The 24,549-nt window shown below is 37.4% G+C and overlaps 1 protein-coding gene across 4 annotated transcripts in view; it reads right to left on the bottom strand.

The window, feature by feature from the left end:
• MIA2 (MIA SH3 domain ER export factor 2) overlaps window positions 1-24,549 on the bottom strand; it is a 67,799-nt gene that overhangs the window by 15,964 nt on the left and 27,286 nt on the right. For 3 of the 4 annotated variants that reach the window (XM_084632414.1, XM_084632415.1, XM_084632412.1), the window contains 11 exons: window positions 14,073-14,094; window positions 13,860-13,948; window positions 13,298-13,369; window positions 12,352-12,462; window positions 10,976-11,047; window positions 10,539-10,643; window positions 6,118-6,240; window positions 3,850-3,961; window positions 3,323-3,369; window positions 2,792-2,882; window positions 1,220-1,358 (listed from right to left, as the gene is read on the bottom strand). In XM_084632414.1, the coding sequence (XP_084488540.1) occupies window positions 1,220-1,358; window positions 2,792-2,882; window positions 3,323-3,369; window positions 3,850-3,961; window positions 6,118-6,240; window positions 10,539-10,643; window positions 10,976-11,047; window positions 12,352-12,462; window positions 13,298-13,369; window positions 13,860-13,948; window positions 14,073-14,094 (983 nt within the window). The remainder of the gene's footprint in view (window positions 1-1,219; window positions 1,359-2,791; window positions 2,883-3,322; window positions 3,370-3,849; window positions 3,962-6,117; window positions 6,241-10,538; window positions 10,644-10,975; window positions 11,048-12,351; window positions 12,463-13,297; window positions 13,370-13,859; window positions 13,949-14,072; window positions 14,095-24,549) is intronic. The other variant, XM_084632413.1, reaches the window with a different exon arrangement.

Here is a 24,549-nt window from a genome sequence, read left to right as displayed (position 1 = left end):
GGGTTCTTGGCCACTAGGCTGCATAAATGTTGAACTACTAGTCATGCCCTAGCCTCTCCCCAAATTCACGTATATAGTGCGCTATGCAAACCAATGACTGATGCATATTTAATCATTTTTTCTGAGAAATGTCAGTACAGTTTGCAATTGTCACCTTGCTATTTCACTACTGAATGACTGTCCTAGCCAACTGATAGAGTTAAACACATAATAGGTCTGTTGAAGTTTCAAAAGTGACTTAAGTGCCTTTGAAAATTTTACTATTCCCTCTTCTCTAAACAAAAGTCCAGTTTATCCATAATTACAACATTTTTAAAATGTATTATACTTCCCAGGATGCTAGTTTTTGCCGGCCCAAAGTTGTGTTGGCCATTGTAAGTAAATACAGGAACCTCAGAGTTACAAACCCCTCAGGAATGGAGGTTATTCGTAACTCTGAAATGTTCATAAAACTGAACAAAACATATGGTTGTTCTTTCAAAAGTTTACAACTGAACATTGATTTTAATACAGCTTTGAAACTTTATTATGCAGAAGAAAAATGCTGCTTTTCCTTTATTTTTTAGTAGTTTATGTTTAACAGTACTATACTAAATTTGGTGGGGGGTCGTTTGTTTTTTTTCCGTCTCTGCTGCTGCCGCCTGATTGTGTGTTTCCAGTTCCAAATGAGGTGTGTGGTTGACTGGTCAGTTCGTAACTCTGAGGTTCTACTGTAAAGGTTAGCTCTTTAACCAGCTGAAATAGGCTATAATTGTCTAATTGGTACAACACACTTTTGCACACAAGCACATTTAAAAATAAATACCCCTCACCTGTTCCCATAAACAGTTACAGTGTTAAATACACAAGAGGTATACAGTCCCTTCTTATACAAGCATTTCAAGATTAGTATCATGGACTTTCCCAATATATTTCATCCATCACTTCAAAAAAATAAATAAATAATAATCACATCCGAATCTAAAAACAAAGATGTAAAAATCTATTTGTTTATTCAGCTATATATCAGTTTACCACAAATGCTCAGGTTTTCATATGTATACTGTACTTTCAGCCAAATTATAAGGAATCTGGTTGATATAAACTACAGTTATGACAATTATCTTTCCACAAATTGTAAATTTGTTGACACATTTAAATTGAAAAGTCAAAATGACTTCCCAATCTTCCCTTAATCAATCATTAAATGCTTAATGTAAAAACATAGCGGTATCCGTACCTGTGTAATTTCATTTCATTTTCTTGATATAGCTCTGTCATTACTTTAAGCTTTTGTTGAAGCTTTTGAAGTTCACTTTCAAAATGTGCATTTTCAGACTGCAAGGAGACTTGCTCACGTTGGAGGTTTTCAATGCGTTCTGTCAAAGTTAGAGACAGCTGAATAACGTGCACACTTTATGAAGTTAAAACAAAATCAGAACATTTTAGAAAGTAAAAAACATTGCAAGTCAAGGACTTTAAAGTTTTATTAATGAAGGCCTGTTTGACATTTGGGAAATAACGTAGGGAAACATCTCCCTACAGTCCACAGAATACGGTTTAGTTTTTTGCATTGTGATATATTTCCACAGACTGCACAATTGAGAAACAGTACTGCTTACTGGTCTTAGTACAGGACAGGGAGTCAGGAGTTCTGAATACTTCTTCCAGATTTAACACATACTTGATATGACTTTGGCTTAGTTACTTAAGCTCTGTTTCCCCATCTGTTGTTGGAATGGCTCAGAAAGTCAGAACTTTTCTCTGGAGGATGCCATTTTGAGATCCATAGTCTAAATTTTTAGGTTTTCTATTATTATTATTTGTTTAAGTGTGCTCAAGATGACAAGCAGCATGAACAGTAGTTCACAGAAGTGTAGAAATGCCCCATTCATCCCAGTTGGGGTTAACCCTGAAGCATCATGATAGTTAACAACATGGAGCAAGGAGATAATTTAAATGTGAATCTCCTTATTTATTCAGTTGCAAACCATGCTTCCTTTCAATATATTTAAGCCTCTGAAGTTCAAAGGCTCAAATCGGGAAAAAGGCTACTGTCAGTCTAGAAGGACATCAATTTGATGAGTCAGCATAGGAGACCCTTAAAAGTTGTCGGGGGAAAAACTGCTGCATTAGAGGACAGAATAATCCAAAAGGCCATCAGGCATATGGCATTTTAAATTGAGTCCAATTTTCTGTTGATAGTGTTGTTATTTAGGTTAAAGGCATTGGCTAATTAGATGCAAGATGTATAAAGTTGCACTAATTTTATTTTAAAAATATATTTCCTTAGAATGAAATCTTTGTAGATTTTGTCCAAAGGAAAAGAGGTGACTATGTACTTTCCAGGCAAGAGTATTTTTAGAAGAAAGTAATGTTGTATTCCAACTAAATATAATGAACTAATCGCTTATATTATATAATGAACTTTATTAGAAATGAGTTTCACAATTAAAGACACCAATGAAAGCCATTAAACATATTTTCAATAGCAATATTGAAAAAAGATTTTCAGTATATTTATTTTTAGTGGAAACTGTTGCATTTTCAACAGTGAACTGGGGTAACAAATTAAAAATGGCATATCAAGTCTATATTATTGCTGTAGTTTTAGCCACTCAATCTTTTAAGACCAAATTTTTAGAACTAGTGAAGTCACTTCAATTCAGATTTAATGGATTTTTAGCTATTACTGTAAACTTAATATTTTTTCCACAAAAACTGAATGAATAAGCCAGAGTTATTTAAGGACATGAATAGCTTCTCTTATTTAAAAATATCCGTTATTTTTAAAACAAAATAATCTAATTACCTGTAAGTTCTTCTTTAGCTTTATCTTCATCTGCCAATTTTAAATATACTTGATTTCTTTCTACTTCCAGAGTTTTTAAACAAGCATTTAACTATATTAAAATAAAAAAGGAATTAAGTGTGAGAACATTACTGCAGGAAAAAGACTCAATTCTACTTGACTGTATTTCTCAGATAATACAATACTAAAGTCAGAATGTTATGTTATGGCTGTAACGTTAATTGATTACTGCTTGGAAATGCAATCAGCTAATACCCTATTTCAGAAGGACAGGGCAGGTTGCATTCATTCTAGACCCTGGCAAAGAAAAAAAAGTGTCAATTAAGATTGTTTAAGTATTGTAAAAAATATTTAGAAAAAACAGACACCCTGAACTTTGTTTACGTTGATACAATTATATATGTCCATTAAAGTACATGCCATCATGGTGTTACATCTAGTAAATAGCAGTTTTCTTTATTCCTCATTTTTATTCTGACCTCTTCCCTCCAAACTTTTAAAATCAGTACATCATAAAGTGTGACTACATACCTTAGCAGCATAGATCAACTTCTTTATAGTTCGTTTCTGCTGATCATCTAATTAAGAGCATAAACAAAAAGAACAGTGAAATCACAAACAGCACTGTGATATGTTTTGACTGGAATGTACACGTACTACTCCTAATTACTGAATATATTTTTCATAAAAATTGTGCTTAGTGTGGTGGAAGCCAAAGCTAAGTGAGAGTGACACTCTCAGTGTGGAAAGGAAAAATTAAAGCTGACGCTCTTCTGACATATTAACACAGGCGGATTTCTTCCCCAGCTGATTAAGCATCAGCTGAGCTGACTGAGGAAAAAATGGCAATGCAGGATGCGTTTAGTATTCTAGAGGAGCACATTTGCAAACCATATTAGAATGCAGGGTTAAGAAATCCAGCTTCTACCTTTAACAAATTAATTTAATTACAAGCTTTGTGTAAGGTCTAGTTATTCTCTTTTCCCAATTAACCTTTTTTTTTTTTTGGGGGGGGGGGGGGAGGGGAGGGCTTAGAAAAGAAGTTGTCCAGATTGTACCTAAAAGCTCACCATTTTCTGTTATATCAACATCCCAGTGGTTATCTTCAGTGTTGTCTTCTCCTATTGCTGTGCTCCAGTCTTTCATCTTCAATAAACATTCTGTCAATGACTAGATATTACCAAAAATAAATAAAATTAAAATCCAAAATGAAATACAGGCAGTGAAACTTTGACTACCACACCAAGTCATATTTTCAACTTTTTACTGTACTTTATTAAAGAACAGGAGTTCTTGTGGCATGTTAGAGAGACTAACAAATTTATTAGAGCATAAGCTTTCATGGGCTACAGCCCACTTCATCGGATGCATAGAATGGAACAAACATATAGTACACAAACACACAGAGATAAATTGGAAGTTGCCATACAAACTGTGAGCGGCTAATTAGGTAAGATGAGCTATTATCAGCAGGAGAAAAAACACTTCTGTAGTGATAATCAAGATGGCCCATTTAGACAGCTGACAAGAAGGTGTGAGTTATCATAGAATCATAGAATACCAGGGTTGGAAGGGACCTCAGGAGGTCATCTAGTCCAACCCCCTGCTCAAAGCAGGACCAATCCCCAATTAAATCATCCCAGCCAGGGCTTTGTCAAGCCTGACCTTAAAAACTTCTAAGGAAGGAGATTCCACCACCTCCCTAGGTAACGCATTCCAGTGTTTCACCACCCTCCTAGTGAAAAAGTTTTTCCTAATATCCAACCTAAACCTCCCCCACTGCAACTTGAGACCATTACTCCTTGTCCTGTCCTCTTCTACCACTGAGAATAGTCTAGAACCATCCTCTCTGGAACCACCTCTCAGATAGTTGAAAGCAGCTATCAAATCCCCCCTCATTCTTCTCTTCTGCAGACTAAACAATCAAAGTTCCCTCAGCCTCTCCTCATAAGTCATGTGTTCCAGACCCCTAATCATTTTTGTTGCCCTTCGCTGGACTCTCTCCAATTTATCCACATCCTTCTTGTAGTGTGGGGCCCAAAACTGGACACAGTACTCCAGATGAGGCCTCACCAATGTCGAATAGAGGGGAACGATCACGTCCTTCAATCTGCTCACTATGCCCCTACTTATACATCCCAAAATGCCATTGGCCTTCTTGGCAACAAGGGCACACTGCTGACTCATATCCAGCTTCTCGTCCACTGTCACCCCTAGGTCCTTTTCCGCAGAACTGCTGCCTAGCCATTCGGTCCCTAGTCTGTAGCTGTGCATTGGGTTCTTCCGTCCTAAGTGCAGGACCCTGCACTTATCCTTATTGAACCTCATCAGATTTCTTTTGGCCCAATCCTCCAATTTGTCTAGGTCCCTCTGTATCCTATCCCTGCCCTTCAGCGTATCTACCACTCCTCCTAGTTTAGTATCAACCTCAAATTTGCTGAGAGTGCAATCCACACCATCCTCCAGATCATTTATGAAGATATTGAACAAAACCGGCCCCATTCTATGCATCCGATGAAAGTGGGCTGTAGCCCAGGAAAGCTTATGCTCTAATAAATTTGTTAATCACACTTCTTGTCAACTGTCTAAATGGGCCATCTTCATTATCACTACAAAAGCTTTTTTTTTCCTGCTGATAATAGCTCATCTTAACTAATTAGCCTCTTTCCAACTTGTGTGCGTGTGTGTGTTGGTCTATCTTCTTACTATATGTTCCATTCTATGCATCGGATGAAGTGGGCTGTAGCCCACCAAAGCTTATGCTGTAATAAATTTGTTAGTCTCTAAGGTGCCATAAATGCTTCTGTTCTTTTTGCGGATACAGCCTAATACAGCTGCTACTCTGAAACCTGTACTTTATTAATTTCTCATTAATAAATCAAATTAGCTGGCTAGCTATCTAGGATTCTACGTGTTCCACTACTTACCAATTAAAACACAGGCAAGAAGCACTACAATGGGGGGCACCACTAAAGGTTCTTAATGATGCTCACTGGGATATTTGAAGAGTTCTGTATTTTTTATACATATAAAGTGTCTTCAAAGTGAAGAATCTTTTAGACTGCAAATATTCCTATTTATTTCAAATTTTAGATTCTAGGAGTCTGTAGCCTTTGGACAGTGTCCCAATGGACTCAATGAATTCAAACCTCAACCCAAGCAGCTTTGTTTGCCCAGGGAGGGTCAGGGGGTGGAGGAGGAGAATAAGAAGAACTAAAAATAAGTTAATGCAAGAAACAAATTGGGACAGCTTAACATCTTTTCACCCTAATATTTAGAATCTCCTATAACAGAAAAAAAAGTCGGTGTTAAATATAGCAATCTACCTTGACTTGACTTTCCTTGTTTTTCAGAGCTTCCTCCATATCTGCTTTAGACAATTCAAAGATTTTTGTTTGTTCATTTAATTCACTAAATCGTTCACCCCATCCTTCAGCCTCTTGTAACAGCTTTAAAAAAAAAAAAAAAAGTGCACCAGATCAATAAAGAATCTATCACAAGTTGAAAATCAGGAATAACCTCTCAATGTTTTTCACATTTCAACAATAATTAGCCATATGTACACTGTACTGATAGGCAGCATATCTCGGGTGAGTGTCTTGAAACCCCACCACCACCTGTCCATGAGAACTAAACAGAACTTAAGATTGTGTAATGTTGAAGAGCTCAGTGAAACATTTTATATTATTGTCCTGTTCTCTACATTATTGTCAGCTGCACTAGCTCTCTAGTGTAATTAGTTACTAGGATATCTAAAAGCAAGTTTAGCTGAATACTTCAATCATCGTTTTAGATAAAACATACAGAATGTAAAGAAGCCAATTAAAATAAAATATTGAGTTTTTGGCTAATCATCCACAGATTCCTGGGAATAGGTTGAAGTGAAAAGACATTAATTTCCCATACTCTCTCCTTAAGCTACAGCACTTGTTCCCTTTTCACCCTAACAAAACTGAGAGAGGGAAGTGTACCATTAATGCTTTTATTTCTATCTTGGAAGTTCTCCATTGAATAAAATAAATGGGGTAGCTATTTAATTCATCACATAACCCACAGATTTTTTCCTAACAATTATTTTTTTCCACCTAATACCATATGGTTAAAATATATTTAAAGGGACATGTTGCTACTAATCAAAGTCATGAGTACTCTATGTAAGCAGACCCTAAATACTAAAAATACTGTAACTAGCCTTTTGTTAAATTAGAAGGGCAGCCAGGTTGTGCAAGTTTTGGGACTACATTAACAATTTTACAGGAATATTTCATTTTCAGAAGCGTCCTACAAAAAACAAGGAATAGACAGACTACCAAGTTTGTTAAAATAAATGGAATTGCAATATGTCAGCTAATTAAACCACATCTGCATATTATGAGAACTAAAGCAAATTTGTTCTTTAAAAACTGCATATTTAATATAAAAACCTCAAGTAACTATTAAATGAATCTTTTGAAAGATTCTGAGAGCCTATTGTTCATCCTCCAGCTGGAATCTTTAAACATACCAGGTTTACAGAGTGGAGTGACTCATCCATTTTAATCAAAGAACACTCAATTCTATGTAGATGGCGTTAAACAGGGGAACCCTCACGCAAGAATACAAGCAAGCCTAAACTTCAGCTTGCCAAAGATAAGCAATGCAAAGACATAATAAAACAGAGGTGGTGTATAAACCTGGAAGGATTAGATTTTTATCAGAATCAGTAAATGTCCATTTCACCATACACACAAAACAAAAGGTATTTCCATTGATAACAGAAATTTACAGAAAGCCAAAGAAAGAAAACTGTTGCCTGAGAACAGAGTTTGATTTAAGATTATTTATTCTGTATATCTTGACACATGATGTTGACAATTTATAATTTAAACAGTTAAAGCTTTAACTTTTTGAATCTTAACATCTGCTTTCATTAGATATTGTCTGATTCCCCCGCATTTACATTTTCACACCCATGGGAAAATAGAAAAAAATGCTTAAAAATAACCATTGATTTGTCCACCAAAATTATTTTAAAAATATACAAAATTTAATTCTGCCAAGCCTCTTTATGTGATAAAATGAAGTGAATGACAACAGTCACCTGACACGGTATGTGCCCTTTCAAGTAATAAAAGTCATACACTAGTCAAATTAGACAAGTGAAAAATGAAGAGAAAGTTTTCATTATTCCAACACTGCCGTTATCACTAAATCCCCTTCACTGATAAGCAACTAAACTTTAAAAATACATTCTAACAAGAGTCAAAGAAACAGTGAACCAAAGCTGATTCTTGTACACCGTAAGGATTATAGCAGATGGAAAGGACAAGGATTTTGCAGTGAGCTAAGGCAGCACGCTTTCCTAGCGTTCAAATTAGAAAAAAAAATAGTATAATAAATGTTTATAAACAGTTGTCTTGTTCAAACTAAGATGTTTAATCCTGTCTTTGGCATATCATTAAATCTATTCAGAGGGTAGCAGATCTGTTATAGTTATGGCAATGATGTGCCAGAGGATTATGACCCATTTGTGTATAAGACCAAGGAAGAAAGTATACTGATTTCCATGAACAAAAACACACTTTTGTTACCTTTTGAGTGAAAATGAAATTCCATCTTTAAAAAAGGTAAGAAAAAAAAAAGGATGTGTATATTCTACTAAAGAAAACCAAATTATTTGCTTACAATGTTTTCATTAGGGAAGAAAAACAAGCAAAACAGACAATTTTCATTTCCTTTTCTGATTGGTCTATTGGTAAGGTCTTTTTCCCCCCACAGGGAGTACACCAAATATGATACAAGAGTGAAAGAAGTCGCAGCATGCAACTTCATTAAAAATGTGAACACAAAACCCTAAGTACACTAGATGTCCTGATCTTGAATGTGTCATGCAAGTTTATTTTACCTAGAAGGAATTCCAAAGTGATTACTGTAAAGGAGTCAATTATGACCTTATGGAAACAGATTTTGATGTTTGTAAAATGATTAAAGTTATGTCATTTTCAACATTTAGTATGGTCTTACTTAAAGGTCCCTTTCTACGGAGGAGAAGCAGCAAAAGAACGTCCTCATTCAAACTCCTCTGGGTTCAAAAAAGTGAAACAGCAACAAGATATTCATGTCACAAAGATAAAAAGACGCTGGTCTGTTCACTTTTTTAATTAGGCACTGCTTCTCTGACCTTAGTATATTATTTCGAGTACAATAAAGGGTACAATTAGGAATAAAGACCAAAGGAATGGACTTAAAGCAAATAAAGTACACGAGAATAATTTTCTTCCAATGGTCTCCTCTTTTCCTTATAACCAAGTTACCTGATCCAATACCCTCTCTACAATGATTACTTCCAATCAACTACTTCTCTGTTCACTCTTGCATACGACATATGTTTGTCTGTTATACCAACAACTTATCAAAAAATGAATCTCATCTTCTACCACCACCACACTTCCATTCTCACTGTTGATAACAGAGATTTGCGAGAACCAGAATTTCCCTTCCACGGAAAATTTTACATTTCCAAAAATACTGTTCTGAATTAAAACAGAAAATCTGATATGAAAAGTTTTCTGTCGAACATTTTCAAAAGATTCCATTTCAGAAGAACCAAAATGGAATTTGTTTAAATGGTCCCGGCAATCCTAGCACCCCAGCTCTGCAGAAGCCCTCCTGGTGGGCTGTGGTGAAGCCAGGAAGTCCTGGAAGCCCAGGTTCCCCAGCAACTAACCAGGCTGGCTGCCAAGAAGCCCTTACTCCCAAGCTCCCCACCAGGCAAGCTGCCAAGGAGCTGGGCAGCTGAGCAGGAAACCAGGTAAGTTTCTGGCAAACTGGTTTCTGTCAAAGTCTATATGTTTCAGCAGAACATTTCAGTTCTAACTAATTGCCATTTTCGGATAGAAAAATGTTTTGTTGGAACATTTCTGAGCAGCTCTAGTTGATCATTCCAACATCCTACCCACCACCCACGCCTGCAACTTCTGTGTCATTCTGAACTCTATTCTCTTCTTTTCTACTACAAAGCTGATGAACCATTCCTGTTCTGGTTTATAGCAACTAAAATCCTTGTTCACTGCCTGGTTTATCTCTTGCCTAACTACTCCAGTGCCCTCCTATCTGGCCTCCCCACTTCTTACAATGCTCTCCTCCATTCCATCCCAAATGCTACTGCAGTAACAGTATTTTCCTCACCTGCCACTTTGCTAAGTTATTCTCCTATTTAAACCCTGTCTTTGTCATCTGAATCAAGTTCAAGCTTCTGGTGCCCACTTTTGTGGAGTACCTCAACTATGTACTTGCCTAAATCTTTATTCTCATTTCTTCCAAAAACCTCTTTTTTCTCAGCAAAACCTTTTCCCATCCCCTTTGTATCCTTCTCTCAATATCAGTGTTGCTTTTTTTCATGCTGCCCTTTATGGGTGGAACAAGTATTTCACACTTTACTTATTAAGGTTTCTTCTCTCTCTCATGCACATTCCATAAAGCCTTTTGAGAGAGAGAGCGCAAGAGAGATCCAAGGAAAGTATTTAAAATAAGTTATTCCAAAAAAAAAATATATATATATATATATATATATATATATATGTGAACATATATCCTGGAGATTTTGTGTGTGGTGTGTGTGTGTAAATATATATACACACACACGATCTCCAGGATCATTTGGTTATGTTCAATTTGATGATGAACTCCTTCGAGCAGGGATCATATCTTTAGTTATGTGGAAACTGCCATGCATATCTACAATACTACATAACTAGGAAGAACTTACCTGTTTCTCGCTTTCCTGAAGATGACAGTTTTCCTGTATTGCATCTTGGACAGACGTCTCAAGTCTCTCTTTATTAATGTGAAATACTTTTAATGTGGTCTTGGCCTAAATGAAATAAAAAAAAGCAAACTGCTTCAACAGTATATCTGAAGATCCAATAGCTTGTTGCTGTTTACAATAAATTTCTTGGCAGTGTATGTTTTATAATTGTGTACTAACAAAATAAAGTGTAATTGTGCTTTTCAATTAATGGTAACTGCCACGCTCTTTTGTAAAATGAATCAGCTACCACACACCAAAAAGTTGGACTGAGCCCTAGAAGACTGGTATTGATATTCATGTCAAGTCATGCCTGTGAGTATTTATTTGTGATGAAACAATTTATTTTAGTAATTGATTTTCCTAATTTGAACAAAAACCTCAGATATTTGACTTACTTCTGCCACTTGTGACTGGATAGATTTTGCTTCACTTTCTAAAGACTCCATTCTTCTCTGTATTTCCGCCATCTGCAAAGCCGTAATATTTATTTTCATACAAGTTCTTCCAGGTTGAAACTTTTTAGCCAAACTAATTTTATGAGATAAATTTTCAGAAAATGCTACTAAAATGTATTCCTGTAAAAATACTTATTTTTAAATCGTAAGGATTGTCTTTGCAGGCCCGACAATACCAGTTTTCTTTTCAAAGATTTTCCTTAAGGAAGATTTTTTGACTGTACGATAGTGACATATGATTACATACTACTATCTTCTTTTTACCATTCTTGTAACATACTGTTTCTTTTTACAATGCTTATAATATGTATACTACATCCACTGTCTGAGATATTGGAGAATCATTAAATAATTAATCCATTTCCCTAAAAGTACTTTAGGAAAGGATTTTCCTATGCAGGATATTTAAAACGTCAGCTGAGTGGGCCTCCAACTATTACTCCTTTACAGCTTTTAAAAAAGTTTAAGCGTTCACTGAATTTAGCACTCTTACAAATCCCTTTGTCAATTAGTTCATAAAGTAACAGCACTGGCATCACAGGCAAGGAAGAGACCATAATTCATAAGAGCTCTATGGTTGCTTTTATACAGCCCGATAAACAGCAGTTCTGTGAGCTTCCCTAATTACATAGTTGTAGAAGTTATTCTGAGAGGTACTTCTCCCTTGATAGCAACCACAAAATGCTTGTTTCAGCATTATCTACCCAGACAAGACTGCCCCCCATTTCCTGAATATCCCCAAGATAGAACCAAGTTACTTTGGCTGACAATAAGCATCAATGGTAAACAGCACAACATTGTAGGGGAAGGGGGAAAACCAAGATTAGCTGTTGATAAATGAGCCAAAAAACACAGCATTTTTGGAGGTTTTGCGAAAATGATTCCCCCCACTCCAGCACAGAAAGTTTTGTTTTCTAAATAAAAAGGAAGTTAAAATTCAGAGAACCTTCTCCAAATCATACATTCTAAAGTTTATTTGGATGCATTAAATAAACTGCAAAGAAAAAAAAAAGTTTAAAAAAAAAATCACTTACTTGTTAAACAAGTCTTTTCTCACCCTTGCTATATAGGACATTCAACGTACAGCTGTATCTTTAGCTCCTAAATACTTGCATGTTAGTTCCTGAACCTTAACTACCTGGGATTGTCTTGAATGATTTTAAAAAACAAAATTAAAATTCAAAAAGGAATGAAAAGACCGCCTTTTCAGTAAATGTCTTCTCAGAGAAATAACTCTGATTATACACAAAAACATGTTCCAATTTTTAAAACCAAGTTATCTGAATATGTTTAAAAAAGTTTTTTCTGAACCTTACCAAGTCATCCTGTTCTGATCGCTTAGACTTCTCTTCTTCCAGCTCTTTTTCTAAATTCTCTATTTCATCCTTGAGTGCAGTGTTTGACCTGTTCAGTTTTTCACAGGTTGCCTAAAACAAGTCATTTTGATAGTTAACCTATAGAAATTTACAGTTATAAAGTAATTAAATACAGGTGTGTATAGTGTATTTTAATGGAACACTTTAATAATCTATAGAGGTGCAATAAGGCCTCAAAAGTTAAGTTTGCTTTGAGATCTGTGTTTAAAGTGGGGATTAAATCACTTACATATGAACAGTCTTATTCCCAACCTTACAATATTTACTCCAAGTCCAGAATGAATTTAAGTAAATTTGTCAGTTTATTAGTTATTTACTTTTGAATAGCCCCATAAGAAGTATGGTGAGACTACGCTTTTTTGGAGTCCTCTATCAAATAAGTTCCTGATTTTTGGGATCTAAAAATGGATTCATTTCTAGATTACAGCAACATGTAAAACACATGCTATTTTAAGTTATTAGCGTGTATTTTTGAATCAGAACTATTAGTCAATATTTAAAATTTATGCTGCAATATGTCATACAACATTTTTTCAAAATACTGTGATACACATTTGATTCTGCATCACTCATTTGAGGGGTTTGCATCACAATTTTACAGGATGTCACCTATAGGAAGCAGGCAGAGAAAGCTATCTGCATAATTATTTGCTCCAAAATTAATTGCCTGCATGTCCGATTTGTTCCATAATTAATTTCTCTGCATAACTGACCCACTCCATAATTAATTCACTGTCTCATTTGGTAATGGTTTGAGAAACCCTGGATTAGCAAAACAATTCCACAGATTTAAAAAAGAGTACACTTCTGACACCTTCAGTTTTCCTGAAACACCACCTCAAATTATACAAAAAAAGCCACTTTGTTTCTTTTAGTCTGTTTTTACCTCAATATGTGATGTATTTGTTGACTCTTTCAGAAGACTGGCATCCTTTAGAGATGATTCTAAGTCTTCGTACTGAAAGAGATACATGATATCAAAATGTGTGTAAGATCAAAAATTGTTTTAAAAAATGAAATTAATTTATGATTAAGTTTAAAACACTAAGGGATGGATTTTTAAAAGTATTTAGGCACACTAGACCTTAATTCCCAATGGGCGTTAGTGGGATTTTCAGAAGGGCCTACATCCATCTTTAGGTGCCTAAGTATCTTTAAAAATCTGGCCCTACGAAGGTTAGCACGGAGCATAAAAGCAAGACGTCTAGGTGTACATTTCCAATGCAGCGTATTGTACTATAATTTAAGAGGAAAATGCATTGAAATCTGTATCACATTTAAAAGAATTTGAACCAAGGGGAAAAAGAACACAAGTATTTCAAGATGATCATAAATATAAGCTTTTAATATTTAAGTTTAAATAAAGTTTAAATGTTGCTTAAAAGAACAACAATGGCTCAATATGTTAAAAACATACATTGGAGGAGGAGAACAAAAATAAGAGTTACCTCTTTCTTCTGGAGACTAAGTTTTTCAAGAACTTTGCATTTGTCTTCAATTAGTTCAGCAACTTTACTGGCAAGCTGTTTTTCCCTTCCTACAAAGGACAGTAGCTCCATTTTGTAACATTCAAGTTATTAAAAACTATCATAAAAATAATTTAAAATTACCAGTGTAGCTAGAAACATGCTCCACAGAAACAATAAGGAAAGTTAACTTACCTACATAAAATCTGCTTCTAACCTGAAACAAAAAGAACAAGCACTGAAATTTGTCTATAATGTTACACAGCTTGCAAGGATAACACTATTCAGTTTTTAGCCTCATCTTCTCTGCATTTTTTACTTAACGTTACAATGTTTACATAATCTACAGTAACTGTGGTTCTTTGTGATGTTGTAGTCAGCATGGATCCCACCATAGGTGCACACCCATCTCACATATATGAAACTGGAGGTGCTTTTGAATAGCAGCATCTGTTGGGGCTGTGCACAAGTTCTGTGCCTCCTCACGCTCCCATACAAGCCCATAAAGGGTGGGGAAACCACACACACACACACACCGATTCTCTCACCATTTAAAGCAGTGATGGCTAAGGAATCTGAAAAGCAGGCGTGGAAGGTGGGTTGTGGGATCCACACGGACTGTGTTCATCGTGAAGAACAAGAGTTACTACAGGGAAGTAACTGTTCTCTCTTTTTTTGCGTATTCATCAGTGTGGAACCCATTGTAGGTGACTGATGAGCAATATTATCCCTAGATAATAGAAGTGAGGTGTTTTATTTGTATCAGTCAAACAGTGATTGAAGTACTGCTCCTGAACTTGGTATCTGACCCAGCTGCCATGCCTACAGCATGTTTAACAAAAGTCAGTGGGTTGCTCCATATTGCAGATCTCAGAGACTGGCAGGAAGAAGATGCTGCCAGTTCCCTGGTGGAGTATGCCTTGACATTCAGAGGGAGAGCATGTAGCTTTTCCTCCAGGTGTTGAGGGAGGTTTCAGAAAAAAATAACGGCAAGGTAACTGATTCTTCAGATGGAATTGCGAGACTGCCTAAGGCATGAACTGGGGTGTGGTCTCAGTACCATCTTGTCTATATGGGAGGATGTGCAAAGTGTAGAGTTGCCACCTGTCCAGATTTTCCCAGGATCGTTGCTTTTCTTTTTTCCCCCACAGGTAGCTGTCCTGGGAAATCTGTAAAAGTGCTCAACACACACTACCAACTGTCCAGTTTTATGGGCGAAGGATCATCTCAGATGTCCTGTATTTTTGTACCTCAGAAGTGGCAACCCAAGTAAGGTGGTGTGGCCATGAGGGCTTGGAGCTCAGTGACTCCCCATGCTCAGGTGATGGCAACCAGAAAGACCGTTTTGATGGTAAAGAAATGTACTGAGCAATATGACAGTGGTTCTAAAGGAGTCAACCTGTGGAACTCGCTGCTAGGGGATGCGGTGAAGGCCAACAGTATAACTGGGTTTAAAAAAAAAAATTAGCTAAGTTCATGGAGGATAGTCCATCATTAGCTAAGATGGTCAGGGATGAAACCCCATGCTCTAGGTGTCCCTAAACCTTTGACTGCCAGAAGCTGGATGACAGAGGATGGATCACTCAACAATTGCCCTGTTCTGTTCATTCCCTCTGAAGCATCTGGCACTGGCCACTGTTTGAGGTCAGCATACTGGGCTACATGGACCATAGGTGTGATCCTGTATGGCCATTCTTATGTTCTTATGAGTCTCCAGGAGTTTTAGAAGGACAATGTTGAGGGCCCACGTGGGAGTCAGTCTAACCAGAGAGTAAATATGAAGGAGGCCCCGAGGAAATTTGGATATTGTCAAATGTGAGATCCCAAATGAGCGTACCAGAGCATGACACACCAATATTGCTGCAAGGTGAACCTTGAGAGAGTTGAATGCTATTCCAGCATATTTCAGGTGCAGCAGGTAGTTAGGGAACTTCAATATCAAGGCCTCTACCGGGTCTAGATCACATTGGGCTGTCCATACGAAAAATCTTTGCCATTTTGAGGAGCAAGTATTCCTAATGGAAGGTTTCCCACTTTGTATGAGGACTTCCCAAATCTATAGGCGGCAGTTTCTACCAGCAGTGCTCAGTCAGCCAACATCCAACACATCAAGTGCAATGACTGCATCTGACCCTGGTTCTGAGATGATATGTTCAGACAGGTTGGGAGATGTATGAGTCTGTCCTTGTGGAATGACACCGAGTTCTGCCCAGAGTCCACAACTCCGTGTTTGGAGCGCCCTCTCTCAGTCCTGGGACTTGGGTACTCGAGGTGTTGAGATCAGTGATGAGTCTTTTCTCGGTGCCCTTTTCTCTGAACTGGTCTTTGGCATCACTTGTGGCTAGACTGGGCAATAAATAAAATTGGCTTGTCTGTTAGCAGTACTACGTAGCTTGTCTCCTCAGGATCTGATGAGACCTTCAGGCCATGTTAAGTAGCCCTGTACTGGGAGATCTGTACAGGTGGATCTAACTGCCAATACTCAGTCCAGATGGGTCAATTCTAATCACAGTGGTCATATGTTGAAATATCAAGAGTTCTGAAGGTTTGTAGAAGATTTTGAGAAGGTTCAGCGAAACCTAGTGGGTTAGACATTCACAGATTAGAAGGAACAGAGAGGATTGCAGTCACTCAGCCCTTAATGCCCTTGTACAGGAGTACAAGGTGTATGCAGTGTAAACAGACACTATTGTTAAAAAAGGGGGGGGGGGAAGGGGAGGAGGAGAGACTTGAATGCAAAAGGTTCATTGACACCTACAGTGGGATCTATACTGTCACATACATTAAGAAGAAATATCCTTACGTTGATAAACTTATCTATCCTTGATCCTAGCTGTCCTGCATGACTGAGAGACCCTAGGCCAGTGATCCTCAATTAAAGTGGGCCAATTTCAGAATTTTATTACAAGAGGCGGGCCATTTGCGAAGAAGGCTGACAAAAGTAAAACCACTTCAGCTGCCAATAAAGACTTTGATTGCAACATAAGTATTAGTGTTTCTACCTTTTAACAAAGATTATAAATCAACACAATTACCTGTGTTTGTTACAATCTTTAGCAAGCTTTTTGAAGAGTGGTTTGTAGGTCAGGGCAAGGCACATGCAGTTGTGAAGATGCTTATCTATCAGGTGATTGCGGTGTTGGTCTCTTATAATGTTCATGATAGAAAACCCAGATTTGCAGAGGTACGTTGATCCCAACACTATTAAAAGATAGATGGCTAGATTCTGACAATTCTGAAACAGGTCAGCATATTGAGTCCACAAATCACAAAGTCCCACTTCTCTGAATTTTGCCTTCAAGACGTCTGAGCTCTGGAGCCTTACAATTTCTAATTGAAAGGCAGTTTCGTTAATTGAATCAAGAATGTTCTGTGCTTCAAAAGGGCACAGTCCATTGGCAGAGACAACAAATGGATCACAAACAAATAAAAGCAAATCCTTTGGAATTTTAAAATTCTCCACTCGCATTTTAAAATTTTTTGATCAGATTGCTTAGGAATTCTTGCACCGTTTTCATTGAAGTTTTATCTGTAGCAACAACACACAATGTAGGGAAGTGCAACATATTTCCTGTCAAAGATTTCAAGATTCCTCTGAAAGGCACACCCTTTTTCAAACAGATCCCTGGAGGAAATTCAAGTGATCAGTAATATCACACAGAAAAGCTACCCATGACATAGAAGGGACATCATTCATAAATTCCAGGAACTCACAAGCTTATTGGTCTTGTGGTTTGAAAGAATTTCTATTAATTCTTTTCGAAACACACAAAACCTCTCTAATATGTGCCCCTACTTAACCAGCAAATGTCGTTGTGCGGCAACAGGACTGTATTCAGCTGAAATGTCTTGTAAAAGAGCTTTAAAATAATTTTGCAAGCTAGAAGTTGAGCATATGTAGTTCACTAATCTCATCACAATACTCATTGTTTTTTTCAAGTCTCCAGACAACTTACCGCACAGGACAGACTGGTGAATGATGCAGTGAAGTGTATTTAATGAAAGATGTATCACTGCCAACTATAAAAAAAAGCCCTTCTCTGTCCCTGACATGGAGGGACTTCAATCTGTAACAAGCAAGTTTACTTTCTGCAAATCTAAGCTATTTCCCCCCGCCTCCCGAAAAAAGAGCCTTTTACCTTTCAAAAGTGATCTCTCCTGTGGTGTAGTTTTCCAATGGTACTAAGCAAAAAAAATTCTTCCTTAGATTTCATGATGGTGAAATTTTTAAACAGACAGCAATAGCTGGGCAGTGTCACTTAAATGACTTGATTTGTTCACTGCAAGAGACACGTATTTGGTGTTTTTTACATCAGAAAGCAGAGCTGACAGACAATCCTTGTAAATTACTTCTAATCTTCGCACTGCCATGGAATCAGACAGGATAACTTGTTTCACACGGTTCGCAATGTCATCTTTGTTTTTATCTCTGGCAAAAAGGTCCTTCAGCATTTTCAACGTGCACTTCTTCACAAACTTAGCCTCCAGGAAAGGCTTTTTCTTTTTAGCCAGTACCAACATTATTCCAAGAGAAGCAGCTGTTGCTTTTTCCTGTACAGTCGCTGATGTTACAAGTATGGCATTTGAAGTGTGATACGAAGACTTCAGATTTTCAATTTTGTCATATCTTGCAACACTGCCAGCAGGATAGACTGTGTTGAAGCTACTGTGCTTTGATTCAAGAGGCGCCTCACCCTGACAACCTTACAGATGGATACAGTGGTTTGGCATATTAAGCACAAAGGTTTTGTGTTTAAATGAGGTGGCATTAAAAAAAAAAAAAAAAAAAGGAGAGAAAATCCGCTGTCCAGTTCGGGTTAAAAGCTCAGGTTTTGCTGTTGACTTTGCGATACCATACCATGCCACCATTACTTCTGCGCTCTTGCTGGCAGTGGCACTGCCCTCAGAGCTGGGTTACTAAGAAAGTCATAGGCAAATGATAGGCAGCACATCACAGTTTGTGAACGTAATTGTAAACATTTTTTAAGATGAGCTGGCAGGCCACACAGGAAACCTGGGTAGGCCACATTTGGCCCACATGCCACCTATTGAGTATTACTGCTCCAGGCCAGTGAAGACTACTAACATTGGACATGTCTGCTTTGGAAACACAAGAAAGCAAACAATCCATTATTTCAGCACAACACCTTGCACTGGAAGTTTCTAAGAAAGCCAGAACATAAGAATGGCCATACTGGGTCAGACCAAAGGTCCATCCAGCCCAGCATCCTGTCCACCGACAGTGGCCAATGCCAGGTGCCCCAGAGGGAGTGAACCTAACAGGTAATGATCAAGTGATCTCTCTCCTGCCATCCATCTCCACCCTCTGACAAACAGAGGCTAGAGACACCATTCCTCACCCATCCTGGCTAATAGCCATTAATGGACTTAACCTCCATGAATTTGTCGAGTTCTCTTTTAAACCCTGTTATAGTCCTAGCCTTCACAACCTCCTCAGGCAAGGAGGTCCACAGGTTGACTGTACCCTGAGTGAAGAAGAACTTTCTTTTATTTGTTTTAAACCTGCTACCCATTAATTTCATTTGGTGGCCCCTAGTTCTTATATTATGGGAACAAGTAAATAACTTTTCCTTATTCACTTTCTCCACACCACTCATGATTTTATATACCTCTATCATATCCCCCCTTAGTCTCCTCTTTTCCAAGCTGAAAAGTCCTAGCCTCTTTAATCTCTCCTCATATGGGACCCATTCCAAACCCCTAATCATTTTAGTTGCCCTTTTCTGAGCCTTTTCAAATGCCACTATATCTTTTTTGAGATGAGGGGACCGCATCTGTACACAGTATTCAAGATGTGGGCGTACCGTGGATTTATATAAGGGCAATAAGATATTCTCCATCTTATTCTCTATCCCTTTTTTAATGACAGGTTTCAGAGTAACAACCGTGTTAGTCTGTATTCACAAAAAGAAAAGGAGTACTTGTGGCACCTTAGAGACTAACCAATTTATTTGAGCATAAGCTTTCATGAGCTACAGCTCACTTCATCGGATGCATAAAAGTGGAAAATGCAGTGATGATGTTTTTATACATACAGACCATGAAAAAATGGGTGTTTATCACTTCAAAAGGTTTTCTCCCCCCACCCCACTCTAGAGTTTCTTAACTCTGGGGTGGGGGGAGAAAACCTTTTGAAGTGATAAACACCCATTTTTTTCATGGTCTGTATGGATGAAAACATCCTCACTGCATTTTCCACCTTTATGCATCCGATGAAGTGAGCTGTAGCTCACGAAAGCTTATGCTCAAATAAATTGGTTAGTCTCTAAGGTACCACAAGTACTCCTTCCCTTTTTTAAAGATTCCTAACATCCCGTTTGCTTTTTTGACTGCCGCTGCACACTGCGTGGACGTTTTTAGAGAACCATCCACAATGACTCCAAGATCTTTCTCCTGATTAGTTGTAGCTAATTAGCCCCCACCATATTGTATGTATAGTTGGGGTTATTTTTTCTAAATGTGCATTACTTTACATTTATCCACATCAAATTTCATTTGCCATTTTGTTGCCCAATCCCTTAGTTTTGTGAGATCGTTTTGAAGTTCTTCACAGTCTGCTTTGGTCTTAACTATCTTGAGCAGTTTAGTATAGTCTGCAAACTTTGCCACCTCACTGTTTACCCCTTTCTCCAGATCATTTATGAATAAGTTCAATAGGACTGATCCTAGGACTGACCCTTGGGGAACACCACTAGTTACCCCTCTCCATTCTGAAAATTTACCATTTATTCCTACCCCTTGTTCCCTGTCTTTTAACCAGTTCTCAATCCATGAAAGGATCTTCCCTCTTATCGCATGACAACTTAATTTACTTAAGAGCCTTTGGTGAGGGACCTTCTCAAAGGCTTTCTGGAAATCTAAGTACACTATGTCCACTGGATCCCCCTTGTCCACATGCTTGTTGGCCCCCTCAAAGAGCTCTAATAGATTAGTAAGACATGATCTCCCTTTACAGAAACCATGTTGACTTTTGCACAACAATTTATGTTCTTCTATGTGTCTGACAATTTTATTCTTTATGATTGTTTCAACTAATTTGCCCGGTACGCACGTTAGACTTACCAGTCTATAATTGCCAGGATCACCTCTAGAGCCCTTCTTAAATATTGGCGTTACATTAACTATCTTCCAATCACTGGGTACAGTAGCTGATTTAAAGGACAAGTTACAAACTATAGTTAATTTCACATTTGAGTTCCTTCAGAACTCTTGGGTGAATGCCATCTGGTCCCGGTGCTTGTTACTGTTAAGTTCCTCAATTAATTCCAAAACCTCCTCTAGTGACACTTCAATCTGTGACAATTCCTCAGATTTGTCACCTACAAAAGACGGCTCAGGTTTGGGAATCTCCCTAATATCCTCAGCCATGAAGACTGAAGCAAAAAATTCATTTAGTTTCTCCACAAAGACTTTATCGTCTTTAAGTGTTCCTTTTGTATTTCGATCATCCAGGGGACCAACTGGTTGTTTAGCAGCCTTCCTGCTTCTGATATACTTAAAAAACATTTTGTTATTACCTTTTGAGTTTTTGGCTAGCTATTGTTCAAACTCCTTTTTGGCTTTTCTTATTACATTTTTACATTTAATTTGGCAGCGTTTATGTTCCTTTCTATTTACCTCACTAGGATTTGACTTCCACTTTTTAAAAGAAGATGATTTTTTTATCTAGGAAGGCTTCTTTTACATGGTTGTTAAGCCACGGCGCCTTTTTTTTAGTTCTTTCACTGTGTTTTTTAATTTGGGGTATACATTTCAGTTGAGTCTCTATTATGGTGTCTTTGAAAAGTGTCCATGCAACTTGCAGGGATTTCACTCTAGTCACTGTACCTTTTAATTTCTGTTTAACTAACCTCCTCCTTTTTGCATAGTTCCCCTTTCTGAAATTAAATGCCACAGTGTTGGGCTGTTGAGGTGTTCTTCCCACCACAGGAATGTTAAATGTTATTATATTATGGTCACTATTTCCAAGCGGTCCTGTTATAGTTACTTCTTGGACCAGATCCTGCACTCCACTCAGGACTAGATTGAGAGTTGCCTCTCCCCTTGTGGGTTCCTGTACCAGCTGCTCCAAGAAGTCATTTAAAATATCGAGGAATTGTGTCTCTGCATTTCATCCTGAGGTGACATGTACCCAGTCAATATGGGGATAATTGAAATCCCCCACTATTATTGAGTTTATTTTGATAGCCTCTCTAATCTCCCTTAGCATTTCATCGTCACTAACACTGCCCTGGTCAGGTGGTCGATAACAGATCCCTACTGTTATATTCTTATTAGAGCATGGAATTACTATCCACAGAGATTCTATGTAACATGTGGATTCATTTAAGATTTATATTTCATTTGAGTCTACATTTTCTTTCACATATAGTGCCACTTCCCCCCGGCCCCAGCATGACCTGTTCTTATTACAGGGAGATAACTGTGTCAGTCACTGAAACAGGACATGATGCTTAATGGACTAATGTCCAAACTAAAAATATTGTAATTTTACACACATACAGGAGCTTTTTTGCAGACATAATTTCTGCCTCACTGATGGAAAACAAAAAGACCTACATGTAACACACAAACATCAAATGATGATATTTTATTTTAGGATCAAAGAGATATTAGAATTATTTTCAAACAAAAAAAAGATGCTGCAACTCAAATGATGGAAGTTATTAACACTTTGTACCATATCTTCAAAACACAGGAATCATTACATTTACCACTGAAATGTAGCTATTTCTTATGCACAGTGCTGCAGCTACTTAAAAGCAGACAGACACTACACAGTAGTTCAGGTCAGCAAGTTAAGAATATTTAATCTATTTTGAACTGTAGGGAGAATTTAGGATGTTATTACTCTGACTGGAATTTGACCAGCACAAACGACAAATCTTGCACAAAAGTGTCATTAGATTTTCAATAAGTTTGTGTGGCCAAGAACCTCTGTATTATGTTCCTCTAAAAGAGCAGTGCTCCCCAGCAACATATTGAGGCATTGGTTCAGTAGTGCAACATACTAAATCACCAACATCACTTCCTGAAGCATCCTGAACTGTTCTAGGCAGTCTCCCATCCAAGATGGGCCTGCTCCTACTTATCCTATAATATATGTCAAGATCACAATCCTAGCTGGTATAGCTACAATCAAATATAGTGAAGTACCAAGAGATATGAGAGTAAAAATACCCACAAGATGCTTAAGGAATAAATGGGAAACTAAAACATGCAGCTGTTATTTTGGAAGCTGGCTTTGAAAATTTGTCCCATAAAATGAGAAAGTAGAAAGGGGAAACTTTATCACTGTTTAATTTAATTTGCTGTTATAAGGTGAATATGCATTTCACATTAAAAGCAATGTTCTTTCAGCAAACAGTCAACCACTAAGAACCTTGACAAGAAGGCTACTACCCAATTTTCCTCCAGTTTCAGAAAGAATATCATCAACTGTATGACCAGCTGACTTAAAACTTTATTGTGACACTCGCAAACCAGGTCAGATCAGGGCCACAGGCCAATTCACTTGTATGTTAGTGTAGATCAAAGCAATTATTAAAATGTAAGTGTGCATTCAGATATTTAAACTTCATGAAAATTAATGGATCATTACTTTCTCGTTTATCTATTCTTGTTATAATGTAACAAACATTTACATGTGTATATAACCCTGTAACTAAATTACCCGTCAAAGAAATCTTATAAAATAGTAATGAAGGACTTAAGGACTTTAATAGAATATGCTAATTTCAAAGCAAGTCAAGGACTCTAAGTGCATTCCTCACTATCTGTCATCAAAGAAAAAAAGTATTTGGGTCCAGACACTGTCAACTAGCTAGTAAAGAAGATATAAAAGATGGATTCAAGGAAAGATCCTTCATCTCTGGACTGTTTGGATTCTAACAGAGCAGAATAACTGAATGAGAAGATAGTTATTCTGGATAGCCCTGAAGGACTTTTGGGAAATTGGCAGTTTATTACATCACTGACACCATTTGGAGTGACAAACTGTGATTTACTCATTATATTTTATCTGCTTTAACCTCTCAATAACTCTCATTCTTTTTTCTTACAGAATAAACCAAAGATTAGTTTACTGCAAAATTGGCTACCAGTATTTTCTTTGGTTTAAGGTCTGGAGTACCAATTAATCTGGGGTGAGTGACTGGCCTCTTGGGACTGGAAGAAACTTGATGTGGCGGGATTTTAGGTTTAAATAATCTTTGATCACAAGTCCAGTTTGTCTGGGTGGTAAGACAGACTGGAGAGTCTAGGGGACTGTCTGTGACTTGATGGTAAAACACGTATAGTGATCCAGGAGTTCACGTTTGTTACTGGTTTAGTGAAATCTAATTATAGAACATACCACCAGTTTGGGGTGTCTGCCCTGAGATAGGTTTCAGAGTAGCAGCCGTGTTAGTCTGTATTCACAAAAAGAAAAGGAGCACTTGTGGCACCTTAGAGACTAACAATTTTATTTGAGCATAAACTTTCTTGAGCTACAGCTCACTTCATCGGATGCATTGTTAGTCTCTAAGATAGGCACTCACAGTTGTGAGCCACTCCAGACAGCGTGACACCTATTTTAATTAAAAATTCAAACTGATGAAATGACAATTTTAACCAATTTTTTTAAATGCAAACCATCTACATAAATCTGTAC

This window comes from Lepidochelys olivacea (assembly GCF_965140295.1).
Source record: "Lepidochelys olivacea isolate rLepOli2 genome assembly, chromosome: 6".
Lineage (NCBI taxonomy): Eukaryota > Metazoa > Chordata > Testudines > Cheloniidae > Lepidochelys > Lepidochelys olivacea.
Note: the sequence above shows the minus strand (reverse complement) of the source record. Positions and strands in the feature narration are given on the sequence as shown.